Genomic DNA, 16621 nt, shown 5'->3' on the forward strand with positions numbered 1-16621 from the left:
GTGCTGCATTGCAGCCAACATTCAAGGTAGTGTCTAGAAACACAATTAGGAAGGATATCTTGGATATGTATCAAGTGCAAAAGCAATCTATGGTAAATTATATCAAGAAATTGAGTTCACGTGTTGCTGTTACTACGGACTTGTAGACAACAAACCACTAGAGGAAAAGTTACATGGCAGTTACATCCCATTTTCTAGATGAAGATTGGAAGCTAAAAAGTTTTCTTATTAGGTAACTATAAATCGCAGCATTTTTTTCTTGTGTTATGCATTTTTTTCTATTGAGAGCAAACTGTCCACCACAATCACTTATGATATTTTGTTGTTGTAGGTTTATTTATATTCTAGCGCCACATACAACGAAGGTTATAACTGATGTTCTTCATGAAGTTCTCCTAGATTGGCATATTGAGAGGAATCTATCCACTATAACTCTTGACAATTGTAGTGTCAATGACAACCTCAGGAAGAATATGATTGGCACTGATGGTGATGACCTTGCAAAGAGCAAGGCTGCTATGGAAGGCAAGTTACCACTCCTCTCTTGTATGTTCAAGGGCAAATTAATTCGTATGCGTTGTGCTGCACATATTTTAAATCTGATTATGAAAGATGGAATGAGTGTCATAGAGAAGGGAATTGATAAAGTGCGTGATAGTGTTGCGTACTGGTTAGCCACTCCTAAAAGACATGAGAAGTTTAAGAAAATGGTGGCACAAATGAAAGGAAAATATGAGAAAAGAATTGCTCTTAATCGTAAAACTAGATGGAACTCAACTTATATTATGCTTAGCACTGCACTAATTTACCAAGATGTTTTTGAGCGTCTTGCTTATTGTGCTCCATGCGTTCCATCTGAAGATGATTGGAAGTTTGCTAGAGAGCTTTGTGATAGGTTAAAAATATTCTATGATGTAACTGAGTTACTATCAGGCACTAGATATGTCACAGCCAATATTTTCTTCCCTAAAATATGCAACATATTTTTTGCAATTAGGAAGTGGCAAAGCAGTGATGGTCCTAATGTAGAAGAAATGTCTATTAAAATGAAAGAAAAAATTAACAAGTATTGGTCAGATGTGCATGGTTTGATGGCTGTTGCTGTTGTTCTAGATCCTAAGTATAAATTGCAACTGTTGAATGCTCTTTTTCTCAAAATTCATGGGTTAGAAAGTGTAGCTATGGAAGCTGTCAACAAAGTGAAAGACTTGTTGTACAATCTGATTTTGGATTACCAAGGTGCTATGAAGGATGTTGCCACAACAGATGGTGCTCAAACTAGACCTAGTGCTCCTACTCAGATGGACGATGAGGATTGGATTGACACTTTTGATGATTACATGTCTAAGCAGCCAGCTGTGATCTCCACTTATGTGCATACAGAGTTAGATTTGTACTTGGAAGAGCCACTGCTGCCTAGGACACAAGAGTTGGATATCATTCAGTGGTGGCAACATGCAGGGCTGAAATACCCAACGTTATGAAAAATTGCACGTGATGTCCTTGCTATTCCTATGACAACGGTGGCATCCGAGTCAGTCTTTAGTATAGGTGGGAGAATAATTAGTCCATATCGTAGTAGCCTTGCACCATCAATGATAGAAGCACTTATGTGCATGCAAGCATGGTCTCATGCCGACATGTTGGGTAAGTACAATTTCTATAAGTATGTGGTCCTCATTCCGAATAAGGTATAAAACTAATTTTTGAATATTATATGAATGCAGGATCTCAGTCCACTTTTGTTGGTGCTTTGATGACTTGTCTTGACAAAAAAGATGAAGAAATTGTATTGTTGTTTGCTTCTGTTTTCAACTCATGAATTTACACTATGTTCAACATTTTAGTAATGAGTTATTCTCTCTATTTTTATTTCACAGGATGAAGATGATTCCACAATAATTGATGAATGATGAACTCATCAAGCGAAGATGAATTCCCCAAGTTGCCTACCTATTTGATAAAAAAATACTCTTATTCGTAGTAATGTTCATGTTCTGTTATTTGTTCACAGTCTAGACTGTACTATGTGAACTGTACGAAAATTGGGTTGTTTCTACCTTTGTACTGAACTTGTGAACTGTTCTGTTATTCTCCAGTTCTACCTTTGTGGTGTTGCTTTTTTTTGAATAATCTCTAAACTTGTGAACTGTTCTGTTATTCTTCAGTTCTGTTATTTGCTTGTTATTCTCCAGTCCTTGTTAATTTATTGCAATATTCTCGGGTTTTGGTTAATCCGTCGGGTTTCGGGTATTCGCGGGTTTCGATTTCGGGGATAGATTTTCACTCGAATCGGTGTTTGGGGCGGATTTGGGTTTTAGATTCGGGTTTCGATTTTGGGTGCCCAGACACTCCACCCGATCCAAACCCGCCCCGTTGCTATCCCTAGTCAAGTCATCAAAAGTCTGATGTGGCAGCAAAATTAATGAGGAGAAAGAAGAAAAAAATACAAGACTTCAGTAGCAGTCTGAACCCACGTGCCGCACGCCGCCCCCACCATGGCCTCAGCTCCTCGCGCTTGCAGCCTCAGCGGGGATTTAGATTTGGATTTCCACTAGTTTGCGCTGCAGATTTGGGTGGGTTTCAGTTTGGATTTTCGTTGATTTCACGTTCCTAATTGGGATTTTATTTTGCTTGACACCCCTCGCTGCATTGAGAGATAAGACGTGAGAGAAAGAGAGGAAAGGAAGGTAAAAGACGATGAGGCAGAATTTAGTGTGGAACACCACGCTGCTCACAGGCCCACATTGGCTGCTGGCGGCCTCGCCTAGTGCAGCTCGGCGTTGCGGCCCGCAGCCGCCCATGACAAGGCTCCCGCACCACTGCCACTACTGAGATCGGCCGCAGTTAACTGCTCCACAACCTGCACCAACCGCCATCTTGGCGATGCGACCTACGTGGAACCCCCGCCTGATGGTCATCCTGGTCGCGGCCTGCGCACAGCCCCGCTATCGGCGTGAAGCCCCTAGCCTCGCCAGCGCTGGCAAGCACGCTGGCTCGACACCATCGTCCGCCCTGGCTTTGCAAGCCCCCGCTGTTAGCATGAAGGCCCTAGCCTTGCTAACACTGGCAAGCGCACTGGCTCAACACTGTCATCTGCCTTGGCTTTGCAAGCCCCCGCTGTCGGCGTATTGCCCCTAGCCTTGCCAACGGTGGCAAGTGTGCTGGCTCGACACCATTGTCCGCCCTGGCTTTGCAAGCTGCTGCTCAACCTCGACCTCACCACCGCTCGCGAGCTACTAGGCCTCGCCGTAGACGGCGCACGGCCAGCCTGCACGCATGTTGCGCCGGCCGCCCACGCCAATGAGTGTGCTAGATCAAGGCCACCGCTTGCTTTGCCGGCCACGGCTTGGAGCCTCTAACCACTTACCTCGCTGAAACATTGAATGGAGAGAGAAGAGCACGTGGATGGAAGTAGAGCAAATGAATTTGAAAAGCATGGTTCTAATTTATTATAGGTCCACATGAAGAAATCATGAGTTGGAAGGGTAGTTTCTAGGTCCTGTTTGGTTTGCCCTTGCTTATCTTTAGGGACTAAACTCCCCTTTAGTTAGGGACTAAAGTGTAGTCCCCCTATTTGGTTGTAGTGACTAAAGGGTATTAAATAAGTTGAACAATGACCAACTTGCCCCTAATCATTGCTGCCCCTAACTTTTTCCTTCTCTGCCTCCCCACATTGCCACGCACAACACACGTGCGAGCGGCGGCGCAGGGGTATGGAGGTGGTGCAAGTGCCGAGGTGGACCGGGAACGGCGGGCGGGCCGCCGGGGGCCGGCGGCGGGACCGGTGGGGTGTGGGGGGGAGCTGGTCACGGACGGGTATTAATGAGGGGTACAGGGTATCCAGGGTACCTTTTAGTCCCTATAAGCAACTATTTCGGGACTAAAGGGGGACTAAGGGCCTGTTTGGTTTGAGTTGCTTATGTGGAGTTGCTTATTTTTAGTCCTAGGTGTTTGGTTTGATGGGCTAAACAGCATTGAATGAGGTTGACATTGACATGTTTGCCCCTAAAGAGCATTGAATGAAGGGGAGAGAGAGGGGGAGACAACCAGACATAAATGAGGGTAGGAGTGTGAAGATCACCTTTTAGCTCCAATAAGCAACCCAAGTGTTGCTTATGGACTTATGATAACCAACCCAACTTTAGCTCCAATAAGCAAGGGTGTTTGGTTTCTTTGGGCTAAAAGTTGCTTATTTTTAGCTGCTTATGCATAAGCAACTCAAATCAAACACCTCCTTTAGTAACTTTTAGTTACCTTATTTGGTATTTTACTAGGGACTTTTTTTTTAAACGAGCCAGCAGGAGATCTGCTGCTATATTAAAAGAGAGGAAAAGCCCGACAGGCCGTATACAAACGTACTATACAAGCTGTACACTCGCATCCCGAAACGGGGAGGCGGGACTCCGCTATGACAACTAGTACAAAACAGGACACTCAACCTGAGAGAAAGTCCCCCAAGTGTTTAGCTCCCGCAGCAACCCACATCGCAGTTTGGTTCTTGATGGCGTCGGTTATCTGGGTAACCGTCTTGTGTTTGTGTTGGAAGACCCTCCTATTTCTCTCTAGCCAGATCTCCCAAAGAACGAGTATAATTAGGATCCGCAACCCTTTCCCCCCGTTCCCCTCGGCCACCGGGCTAGCCAGCGTAGCTATCCACCAATTATGTATGGAGTCGTGCCTATCCCAACGGCTTGGATCAACGTTAGGGCATTTTATTAGGGACTAAAAGGAACTAAATCTTAGTCCCTAAAGTTTAGCAAGGACAAGGACAAATCAAACAGGACTCTAATAAAGATGAAGATGTCTTGGTGATATGGCATCACCTCCTAATTAGTATCTAAACATTCAATGAGATAGAGCGCATGTGCCGGGGCGGCAACCGGGCGTCGCCGCGTCGATGCCTGTGGCGGCCGGCCAACGGGACGGGGACGCGACCGCCCGCCCGTCTCCTCGTTTCCCGTGGGTTGCGGCTTTTCTAGTACTCCTCCGACTACGCCTGCTGGTGGTACTGTCAGTGTCCGGCACGTTTGCGAGTTAACGGCGACAAAGAACCGTGACGGCCCTTTATCAAAAAAAAAAAAAACACACCGTGACGGCCGGCCGGGCCGGGTCTCTCTTCGTCATGTACTCGTCTGTACTACCTCTTGGTTTAGTGCTGAAATAAACGATTTGATTCTTTATTTCCATATCACCCAGTGCCACCTGCCACGTCCGGTTGTTCAATTTCCACCCCTCTCAAAAATCAAAATCGTTCGTCGTGCATATCCATAAAAGATTGTGATCAATAAAAACGTTTTGAAATTTATTCACTAGTATGTATGCATGTATAGGTCGAGTACAATGCCAAGATCTTTTTTTTTGGAAGTAAAGTACAATGCCAAGATCTAATGCTTATCTCTTTTGCAAGCTCACCTTTTGTGATTTTCCCTATACATTTTGCATTTTCTATCAATTACCAGTTCCAGGCTATCTCGTAGAAAGCATATTGATATAGCAATATGGAAATAATTTTGTACCTACCCACGCAAAAGGCAAAAAAGGCTGCCGAAAATGAAAATTAAACACTCAACTTTGGTTTTTTTTACTTCTACCACTAGGTTATTGTAGAGTAGGCATACAAAGATAACAATAATTTCATACGTATCTAATCGTAGGATAGACTTATCTTGTCGATAATAAACAAATAAAAACACACTAATTCTTTCTTTTTGGCAAACAAGGCTCGGCTTAAGAATTTTTCTATACTTTTAACATTCTTTATCCATCACTAGGTTATTGTAATAGAATGCATACAAAGATATCGGCTCTATCTATTGCTAGGGTTATTCTAATAGAAACCATATAAAGATATTAAAACGTAACAATAATTTTATACTTATCCGCGCAAAGGCAAATAAGGTTATCGAAACCAAAAATTAATTTCATACGTATCTAGTAGTAGGCAAGACTTATCTTGTCGATAATAAACAAATAAAACATGCTATTTTTTTGGCACATCAGGCTCGGCTTTCAATTTTTTCTACACATTTTGCATTCTTTATCTATCACAAAGTTATTGTAATAGAAAGCATACAAATATTTCAACTCTATCTATTGCCAGGGTTATTTTAATAGATACATATAAAGATATCGAATGGAACAATAATTTTATACTTAGACCCTGTTTGGTTATTCTTGCTAAAGTTTAGCTGCTAAACTTTAGTTGCTAAACTTTAGTAAAAGCTATTTGGATACTCTTGCTAAAAGGCATTTAATGAGCTGTAAAAAGATCTATCTACCCTTATTAAAGGTGCGCAGGAGGGGGGAGACAAGCAATAAATGAGAGGTATAGGTTGTTCAGCCCACCTTTTAGCAAGTTTTAGCAACCAAAAACTTGATAAAGTGCTAAACTTTAGCAACTCAACTTTAGCAAGTTTTAGCAAGGGTGTTTGGCAGTTTAGCAGCTAAAAGTTGCTAAACTTTAGTTGCTAAAGTTTAGCAAAGTGGAACCAAACACTCCCTTATTCACTGGGAACGTATCTTGTGCAAACCATCTACCCCATACAACCTTACAAACTATGAATTAAGCCCACATGATGCTAATCGGTTAGTGGTAGGATTATTTTATAGTTAAGTCCCCACCCACCGGCCACTTTTGATACCTTTTCCATGATATGCAAAAGTGGCGAGTGGGTTGGGGGGCTTAACTGTAGAATAATTACAACACTAATCCTATCCATTCGATTAGCATTTTGCGGTTTTGATTCATAGTTTCCAAAATTACATAGGGTAGATGGTTTGCACACTGTTAACATATATTAGGCTTCGGACTTATCTAATCGTAGGAGAAACTTATCTTCTCGAAAATAAACAAATAAAACACGCCAATTAACAAGTCATGAGAGCTACAAATCACGCAATTAGACACACTGTCTTGTGGGTCCAATTCATCGTGGACATTGATGGGCCCATGTACTCAGTGACACTTGTAGATTTTCCTCCATGTAGGAAAAAACGAAGTGACCACATCTTTTTAAGGAAAAGGAAGAAAAAAGAACTTGACCAGGAGACTACTAGGACCATTTCCCTATAAGTAACCCCCACAGGTCCGTCCTCTGCCCCACTCTGCTGTGCTCCCAAGGAGAAAGGAACGCACAACAGTAAAGGAGAGCCAAATCTTCCCTGAGCAATGGCGGAGGTGGCGACCAACGGCTCTGAGGTGCTCGCCGCCCCGGCGGCCGTGCCGGCGCCGGCGGTGTTCTCCGGGCTGAAGGTGCAGGTGACGGTTCCGGCAGGGCGCGCCGAGGAGGCGGTGGCCTTCTACAAGGCCGCTTTCGCCGCGGAGGAGGTGTCCCGCTCCACCCACCCGAAGCGCAAGGGTGACGGGGAGGCGGCGGCCCTGCTCTGCGCCGAGCTGAAGGTCGGCGCGGCGACCCTGCTCGTCTGTGACCAGGCCGGCGACGACGTCCCCGCCGTGTAAGCTCCCGGAAACCCTCGCTAAACCCTTTCTGCTCCTTTCCTTCCTAGTTCCCATTCTTTTTTGTTGTTCTTGGCATGTAATACATGGTAGATGCACTGCTATTTCGTTTCTTGTCACATATTTTGCGTTGAAGTTCGTAGATCTGTGAACATCTGCTTTAGTATTGTGAGAATCAGTTTGGCACTTGTCAGGAATTTTAGATCCAGTTAGTTTTAGCTTGGAACTACCATTCTTCAGCTTCACTGCTGCTCTGCACTGGTTTCTTGGGGTTTTTTTGGGGCCGCTTACATAGATCTTTTCGGTACGTCAACATCCACATGTGATTCTGTTAGCATTTATTAATGTAGATCTGAAGGTGTGGAAGTGGAACATCATGGAAATAGAACCCTGTTTTGTTTTTTGTTTTCTCCCTTGTCCTACTTTGTTTGTCTGCACTCTTTTTGGTGCTCTTTTGGCCTCGTGCAGTTCATCTGTACTTTGTCTACTTTGGAAACTGCGAAGGCACACAGGAAATGAGTTTGCTACTGTTTTTGAACTCAGATATTGCCATAATTTTTTAGAGAAGAATAGATCTACTCACCTTTTCAAAAAAAATAAAAATAGATCTACTCATTGCAGTGGCATCTCTCCAAAGAAATCTGTGTTTAATACTTTTATTTTATATTTCATTTGGAGAAAAATGTGAAACAGTTATTGCTCGGTTACATAGTACTAGTATTCTGGAGTACGAGGTTTTGCTATTTACTTAACACCGAGCAAATAAATGGACATTAAAACTCTGTTCCCTGCTCAAAGTCTCACACTTTTGGTGCTTGTTGTTTGTTGCAGGGGCAAGGAAGGCGCCGCCGCTAGTGGGCTGGTTCTGCGCCTGGAGACCGACGACGTGAACGCTGCCGCGGCGCAGGCGGCGACCGCCGGTGCGGCGCTGCAGGGGGAGGTAACCGAGGACGGCTGCGGGCTGGGCGCCACCCTCGTCGACCCCTTCGGCGTCACCTGGGCCTTCGCCTCCTCCACCTCCGCCAAGAAGTGTGGCTAGAAGCCCCCCGACCGCCGTGGTCGTCGCCGCCCGACGGATGCGCTCCTCAAGGCCTTAGTCGGCGGTGGTGGATGGTGGTGATGGTCGTCGCTTAACTCGTTGTCAGGGACGAGAATAATCTATGGGGACTGATGGCATCGTAGTAGTGTTGTTGCTTTTGTTAGTCAGTGTAGTAGTATTCGCTGAAATGCTCTGATGGTCGTTAAATTTCAGCATGTTTAAGTAATTGGTCCTGGTCTGGATATTGGTGTGAACTCGGAACATTGATGGATTAATGGTGTTATGTAGGTAACGGGCAGTTTATCCTTGTTTCTGTTGTGTTTCATGTGAGGTTGTCATGTGCGCTTGATTGGCTCCACCCATGCTAGGTTGACAATTAGGCCCCGTTTGCTTCCACATAGTAAACTGCAGAAATGTTCATTCACATAGTAAGCCCTTGTTTACTTGAGGCCTTTGTACAGTAATTGGGCTACCTTTTGGGAGTTTTCAAGTAAACGGGCTGCCAAAGTTGGGTTCAAATTCGGCCTCTGGATGTCCCGATTTCGGTCCAAACTTCGACACCTTACCACTGGCCGCGCGCAGAACCCTAGCCCTTGTTTACTTGAGGCCCGAATTGGGTTTACTTGTTTACTTGAGGCCCGAATTGGGTTTACTTGAGGCCCGAATTGGCCTTTGTACAGTAATTGGACTACCTTTTGGGAGTTTTCAAGTAAACGGGCTGCCAAAGTTGGGTCCAAATTCGGCCTCTGGGATGTCCCGATTTTGGCCCAAACTTCGACACCTTACCACCGGCCGCGCGCAGAACCCTAGCACCGCCCCCAGTCCCTCTCCCTCTCCCCCTGCGCCGCTTTCCGGTCCCCCGCCGCTCTCCCTCTCCCCCGCCGCTCGCCCTGACCCCGCCGCTCTCCCCCTCCCCCGCGGCGCTCTCCCCCTCCCCCGCCGCTCTCCCTCTCCCCCGCCGCTCACCTTGCCGCCTGCGCTCGAATCGAGCACTGCAGCACCAGATCCAGGACGTTCTCCGTCGGATCCACCGCGACCTGTCCCGGATCCACCGTTCTTGACCCCATCCGCGACGATGGACGACTTCAACGGCGACGGGAACGGCTCGGAGTTCGTCCCGGGCGAGTCCGGGTACCCCGGGGCCTTCAACGCCGGCGGATCCAGAGTCCCCGCGGCCTTCCTCTCCGGCGGATCCGGCCCGCCCGCGGGCTTCACCGCGGGCGGATCCAGAGTCCCCGCGGGCTTCATCGCCGGCAGATCCGGGAACCCCGCGGCCTTCTCCGCCGGCGGATCTGGCAACCCCGCCGCCTTCAACGGCGGGGGATACAACGATTCTTCGGGGGTGGACTTCGGCAGCGTCCCCGACCACGATGCCGGCCACCGCACAAGGACCTTCTTCTCCCTGGCGCCGCCGGGCGCAGGGACCGGATCCTACAACCCCTACTCCTCCGGGCCGCATCACATGTCGTCGTCCACCGTGCCCACCCCAACCCACCTGGGCATGTCGGGCCTGAACCTCAACGCATCCTCCGGGTGGGCGCACATGGACGACTACGAAGGCATCCTTCGCTCCGGCCACCAAGGCGCAGCAGGCGGCAGCAGCCGGGCCACCCGTCCCCGCCGAGAGGCTTCCGGCAGCGGTGCTCAGGCCGCGGCTCCCGGGCGTCGGCAACAGCGACCTCCAGCCACGGTCCGCGGTTCCCGGCGTCGAGGCGCGGCTGAAGCAGTTGACGCCGACAACACTTCGGTACTTGCTGCCTGTCCCCCTCTTTCCTTCCATGATCTGGTCAACTGGTGTGCATGAAATGTGTAGGATAGTCATGTGTGTAGGATAGTCATGGTTACTGTCAATAGGAGTTCATGCATTCCTGTTTTAATTACATTGTGCATAGATTGCATTGCTGTTTCATGCATTGCTGTTTCAATTACATTGTGCACAGACTGAGCCAACCAGGGCCAAGTGGACCAAAGAGGACACTCAGTTGTTTTGTGAGCTTTACTGCCAGCAGATTGACTTGGGTAACTGCAAGAACGGGAACATGAGCAAGTGGGGCTGGATAGATGTTCGGGATAAGTTCCTAGAGGCCACTGGGAAGTTAAGAAACAACGAGCAGTTTGGTTACAAGTACAGGCAGTTGAAGTCGATGTGGCAGTTCATCGACCATCTTCGCACCAAGTGCACAGGCTTGGGGCACAGAGAAGATGGCTCTGTTGTTGCTTCTGACAAGTGGTGGGAGGACAAGACAAGGGTAACTAATCTGTCAAGACCTCATTGTGTAATTACAACAAATGTCTACTACCTTCTGAAGTTTCTGTGTGGGTTGTATTTGCATTGCAGGGGCACGCCAACTGGTATGAGTTGAAGGACGGATGGCCAGAATACATTGACCAGATGGACCGGATGTTCAGTGGGGTTGTAGTGACTGGAGAGACCTCCTTTGTTCCAGGGGTCAGCCGGCAGATTAGCTTCATCTCTAGCGGCGAGGAAGATGACGCTGAAGCTGACTGTGGCACCCCTCTGAGCTGTGCGACCCTAGTCAGCACTGGGAGCAAGAGGAGCACCAGTAGCTTCCGCAGCACAGCTACAAGCCCCACCAAGAAGAACAAGGGCAGCACACCTCGCAACATGAACAACCAATTGACAAATTTCAAGTTGTCTTATGATACAAGGACATCTGTATTGGAAAGGGCGATATTGGATAAGAATAAGGGCATTGAAGAGGAACTGGAGAAGAGGAAACAAGAAAGGGAGGCTAGGATGGCCCAGCTGCAACAAGAAAGGGAGGCTAGGATGGCCCAGCTGCAACAAGAAAGGGAGGCTAGGATGGCACAACAGGAACAAGCAAGGGAGGCTAGGATGGCACAGCAGCTTCATGAAAGGGATGCTAGGAAAGAAGAACAGAAAGAAGAAAGGCGTGCTAGGAAAGAAGAACAGAAACAAGTTACAGATGCAGCGAAAGAGCTTGGAGTGCACCTCATGGATGGACATCTATGGAATGGTGTGGTCAAGATCTGCATGCATGAGGATCTATGCAACATCTTCCTGTGCACACCTGTTGAAGCAAGGCTCTCCATGATCAAGCAATATGCTGCTACGGTCTAATACCAGACCCTAACATCCATGCATTGTTTAGTTATTGTCCCTTTAGTACTGTTGGGATGATGGCCTGTCTTTTGTGTGTGATGGTCATGGCGTGTAGGTCATTTCAGTTGTGGTGGTCATTATTTAAGCTGTGATGATGAACTATGACGAACTATGTCAGGACATGTTTAATTACAAGCATGGTTCTCCCTTTAGTAATGTTGATTATTATTTCTGAAATTGATTGCCTCTGTGTGAGATGAATGAGTGTTTGAATGGAGGTAGCAGGCTTTAGTAATGTTGCTACAAACTGAATTGAACTGACTGTGCCTGTCTTGTTTCCAATGCCCAGGATGTTGAACCTTCTGATGCTACAGAAGATGATGGCTCAGAAGGTGAAGCTGCAGAAGATGAAGCCTCAGAAGATGAAGCCTTCGAAGATGATGCTGCAGAAGATGCTGCTGCAGAAGATGAAGCCGCAAAAGATGAAGCCTTACTAGATGAAGCCTTAGAAGATGAATGTACAGAAGATGAAGTCGAAGAAGTGCTGGACCTTTTCAACACCTGGTGGGAGGACTGGTGGTCCTTGGCGTGTGAAGACGATGAAGCACCTTTTATCTTCGGTATGTATGCCTATGCTATTCATGTGGACAAGTATTGCAATAGGCGGCCGTATAGGAATCCAGCCTTGACTGGGGAGCAATGGGTACTGAACAAGCTTGACAATGAATCAGCCTGCTACAACATGTTTAGGATGACCCCACACATGTTTCATAGGCTGCATGATTTGTTGACATCTCAGTATGGTCTTAGAACATCTAACAAAACCAGCACTATTGAGGCTCTAGGATTGTTCCTTTGGATATGTGGGGCACCACAATCAGTTAGGCAAGCAGAGGACAGATTCGAGAGATCACTAGCCACTGTTCATAGACTATTTTACAAAGTCCTCAATTGTCTGGTAGACTTTCTGCCGACATAATTAAACCTCGTGACCCAGACTTTAGATCACTGCATCCTAGGCTGCAAAACAATCGGTTCTACCCTGAATTCAAGGGTTGCATAGGAACAATAGATGGCACTCACATTCCTGTTGTTGTGCCTAGTGGAAAGTTTATGCAGCACATGTGTAGGAAGGGCAAGACAACCCAGAATGTCATGGCTGCCTGTGACTTTGATATGGTCTTTACTTTTGTCCTTGCTGGGTGGCCGGGTTCGGTTCATGACATGAGGGTGTTTGACGATGCAATGACAACTTACAGAGACCACTTCCCAAAGCCACCTAGAGGTACACAACCCTGTTTCCCACTCATTACTATTTTCTAATTGCACTATCGTAAACTTACAGGTATATACTGTTCATATAGAGAAATACTACTTGGTGGACTCGGGGTATGCAAACCGAACCGGCTTCCTGGCTCCTTACCGGCAGGCCAAGTATCACATCCAAGACTTCCAAAACGCGCCCGAACCACAAGGTATGAAGGAGATATTCAACTTCGCACATTCATCTCTTAGAAATGTGATTGAAAGGGCGTTTGGAGTGTTGAAAATGAAGTGGCGCATATTGTTGGACATCCCGGCCTATCCACCTAAAACACAGACACTGATAATATGTGCATGCATGGCGTTGCACAACTTCATTAGGATTAATGGTGACTTTGATAGTCACTTTGGTATAGTGGACAACAACATAAATTATGTGCCTGTTGAAGGCACTCAGGATCAGCCAGATACAGTTCCTGCGCCAGAGAGCGCGGACATGGCAAGCATGAATGCATTCCGAGACATGCTTGCTCAACATTTGTTTGCTCATTCTTGAATAATTTGTGATTGAGGACATGTCATTGTTGATGTACTTTGTGATTCCCTGTTACAGTTTTCGGTGTTGTGACTGTACGGTGTTGTGACTGTAATAATTTGGAACGGTGTTGTTACTGTCATAATTTGTTGATGTACTTGAGATATTTTAGTTGAAGGGTTGCTGTTGAAAATGCGATTGTGTTGTCCCCTGAGCTGTTCATGCGTTTTTTGCATGTGTGCATGCATGGGCCATGCAGAGATGTCCTAGGTTTAAATGCTCAAACAGTGAACTCCAAAGTTTCTGAAATTGGGAGCTCCAGAATTCTGTACAAAGGGCCAAATTCCGGCCAAACAGTAACTCCCAAGTTGGGAGGTCCCAACTTGGGCAACTAAACAAGGGCTAAACTGCAGTGGCCGGTTTGGTTTCCTTCGCTACAAAAGGATCCAATAATTACGCCATGTTTTGCACAACTTAAGATCCTAGCTTCACACCTCCGAATTTGAATTTAACTGCACGATATTCCAACCATTGTTTGCAACAGTTTTACGAGTTTCAGACTTGGCACGGTTCACATGGAATCGAATTGCTTCCTGTCCTGCCAACTTATCAAGATTCATTTTTGTGTTGCAAACATGGGCTTGATTGCCTCATCCACAATTGGCTCGCATAAAGTGCATTTAACATTGATTAGATCACGATGTGGGCTGTAGTAGTACGAGGACTGGATAGCGCATGAGACAGCATTGAACAGACAGAATAATGCCATGATGGGAAACTGCCATGAGCAAGTAGAGCCGAGTTCATAATCATGGAGGCAGATAGATCGTCATTCACAGTTAGCCAGTCATTTTTTTTTGAAGCGAAGTTAGCCATAGTCATTGTTTCTGCAAAAAAAAAAAGTAAAAGGAGAAGAAAGTCGGAGACAAATACAATGCGATTAACAGCTAACTGATTGTTCATTATTTCATTATATTTCTTGTGGCGGAATCTACCTATTTATGTTCATCAAGTCCACAGCTTGGCATGAGTACTCATATTTTTTATTTTAATTGTGTTATTGTTTCAGTGGTAGGTGTGCGCCGTTAACAACGTTTGCGTCCATACCTATTTTGCAATGTTAAGGCACTTGTGCTCGTCGATGTCTGGTGAGTGGGCCCACTCCTCTCACTTTCAAACCTTATGAAAACGGATGGGAAAATCGAATCGTTCTGCAACCATACCCATCTAGCATGTATCCTCTGTTTATCCTAGAAATATCAATAATCATCTATTTGCATTTGATGGTTAATGCATTCACATAAACATAAAGTTGCACTAGAGGCAATCATAAAAGCGTCTACGCCGTCTAGCAACAAGAGAACTGAATGGTTGATAATGTAAATTCATGTATGGTGGCTTCTCGACGTTCCCAAGTCAACAATAGAGGAATTATTTCTAACGTTCGTTTTGTCCTCCTCTTCACCAACTGTCTCCACTGGCTCAGGACGAACATGGATGATCCCATCAATGCGCATCCTTGTTCAGAGCTCAAAGCCTTGCTGGTCAGCAGGTGGTTGATGACGAGCAGGGCCGGTCTAGGGCCGATCCTGAGATTTGCGAGGTTCGGGTGAAAGTAAAACTCGGAGCTCTTAATATAAACATTATAATATAAACATTATAATAAATATATATGAAATATTACCAATATAAACTAAAATCTTCATATCAAATTATTTATACATATTACCTTAAAAGTTTCTTCTAACATTCCTCGATGTAAAGTCACTTATGATAGGGTTGATGTCAATCTCATCTAACAATTTTTTCTCGATGCATAATGTTGCCAAACCATTTAACCTCTCCCGAGTCATTGTTGACCTCAAATAGTTCCTCAATAACTTCAACTTTGAAAAGCTTCTTTCAGCCGATGTGACAGTCACAGGCATAGTAAATAAAAGTTAGTAAGCAATGGAGACATTAAGATAACAATCCACATCTCTAACATGCTCGAAAATCTCCATAGCAGACATTACACCCATCTGGCAAAGTGAATTTCATAATCTTTAATTCAGAAATAAGATCATATACCTCAACATCAGATGAACCATCAAAAGAAAAAGTTTCTACAAATTTAGTGCAACATTCTTCAAGTTCATTATCATTTAATGACTTCAAAGTGCTTGAGCTCAATAAAAAAGTGCCTTGACTGTGTTCTTAGAGTCACTTACATTGTTATCATCGACGTTGATGTTAACATTTTCTTCCTGATTCCCATTAGTTGGTTCATCCACAACAACTATTGCCAACTCATCTGGGTTCGTCAAAGCGCCCGTATTACTCTCAGGCCTTGATTACTCTTGCAAAATTTATCCATAGCTCTTCTCTGTGATTCTATCAACTCATCCACACATCTTTTTCTTTTCCTTTTCGCGTTACCTGATTCATATTTTCTAGACGACATGATATCCCACAGTGCTGAAATTATTATAAATACACAATAGTTATAAATCAGTTGAGATTAAATAACTTGTGATAGTGAATTAATAATTAATGGTATAGAGATTGGGGAATTGGCAAGCGACTCACCTGATCACAAAAGTGAATTGGCGCCAACCGCATGGTCCACAAGCAACAGGCCAACAAGCCGAGAACCGGCGGCGTGCGGGGGTTCTCAAGTCTCAATGTATCAACAAGCCAACAAGCCGTGCGCTCGTTCAGGAAGCAGGAACAACGATCGCAAATTTGCAACTGCATGCAGGAACAACGTTACAGCGAATCAGCAATCGCCGGGCCGCCGGGGTTCTGGCGTTGTGCACGCGCGCGTATATACGAGTAGCGTACGCGTACCTGGATGATGTCGGGCTGCCGGCACAGTCGTCACTTGAACAGGAACTCCGTCGACCGTCGTCGACGCGCAGCGGCAGCGCACGAGTGCACGAGGTGGCGGTGGCCCTAGGCATCGTCGTCGACTGGTCGGGTGCGGAGTTATGATTGGATCTAATCGCGATTTAGGCAATAAGCATACCTGACACCTGGGGTGGGGCCCTGAGATTTGGGGGCCTGGGGCAGCCGCCCACCCTGCCCCCCTCAGGCCGGCCCTGATGACGAGGATACAGGGGAAGAAGACTTTAGATTACAGTCTTGGAGCTTGGAAGTAGGAGAAGGTTCCATCTCTAGTGTAGTTGCTCTTGTAAATAACATTCCCTTTTATTTATTTAATTCAATTAACGGGACGCTTTCCCTCATAGTTTCAGCTCA

General features: G+C 45.9%; 1 protein-coding gene across 1 annotated transcript; it reads left to right on the forward strand.

Moving 5' to 3' along the window:
- The first annotated feature begins 7089 nt into the window (after window positions 1–7089).
- LOC117846974 (uncharacterized protein At5g48480) lies at window positions 7090–8809 on the forward strand. Its single transcript, XM_034728107.2, has 2 exons — window positions 7090–7458; window positions 8291–8809. The coding sequence occupies exons 1-2, from the start codon at window positions 7172–7174 to the stop codon at window positions 8496–8498; spliced, it is 495 nt and encodes a 164-aa protein (XP_034583998.1). The 5' UTR covers window positions 7090–7171; the 3' UTR covers window positions 8499–8809.
- The last annotated feature ends 7812 nt before the right edge of the window (window positions 8810–16621 follow it).

This window comes from Setaria viridis, chromosome 3 (genome assembly GCF_005286985.2).
Source record: "Setaria viridis chromosome 3, Setaria_viridis_v4.0, whole genome shotgun sequence".
In the NCBI taxonomy this organism is placed as follows: domain Eukaryota; kingdom Viridiplantae; phylum Streptophyta; class Magnoliopsida; order Poales; family Poaceae; genus Setaria; species Setaria viridis.

Coding starts and splice junctions, on each gene's coding strand:
- LOC117846974 (XM_034728107.2), top strand. CDS start 7,172: ATGGCGGAGGTGGCGACCAACGGCTCTGAGGTGCTCGCCGCCCCGGCG. Junction 7,459..8,290: donor GGCGACGACGTCCCCGCCGT/GTAAGCTCCCGG, acceptor TGTTTGTTGCAG/GGGCAAGGAAGGCGCCGCCG.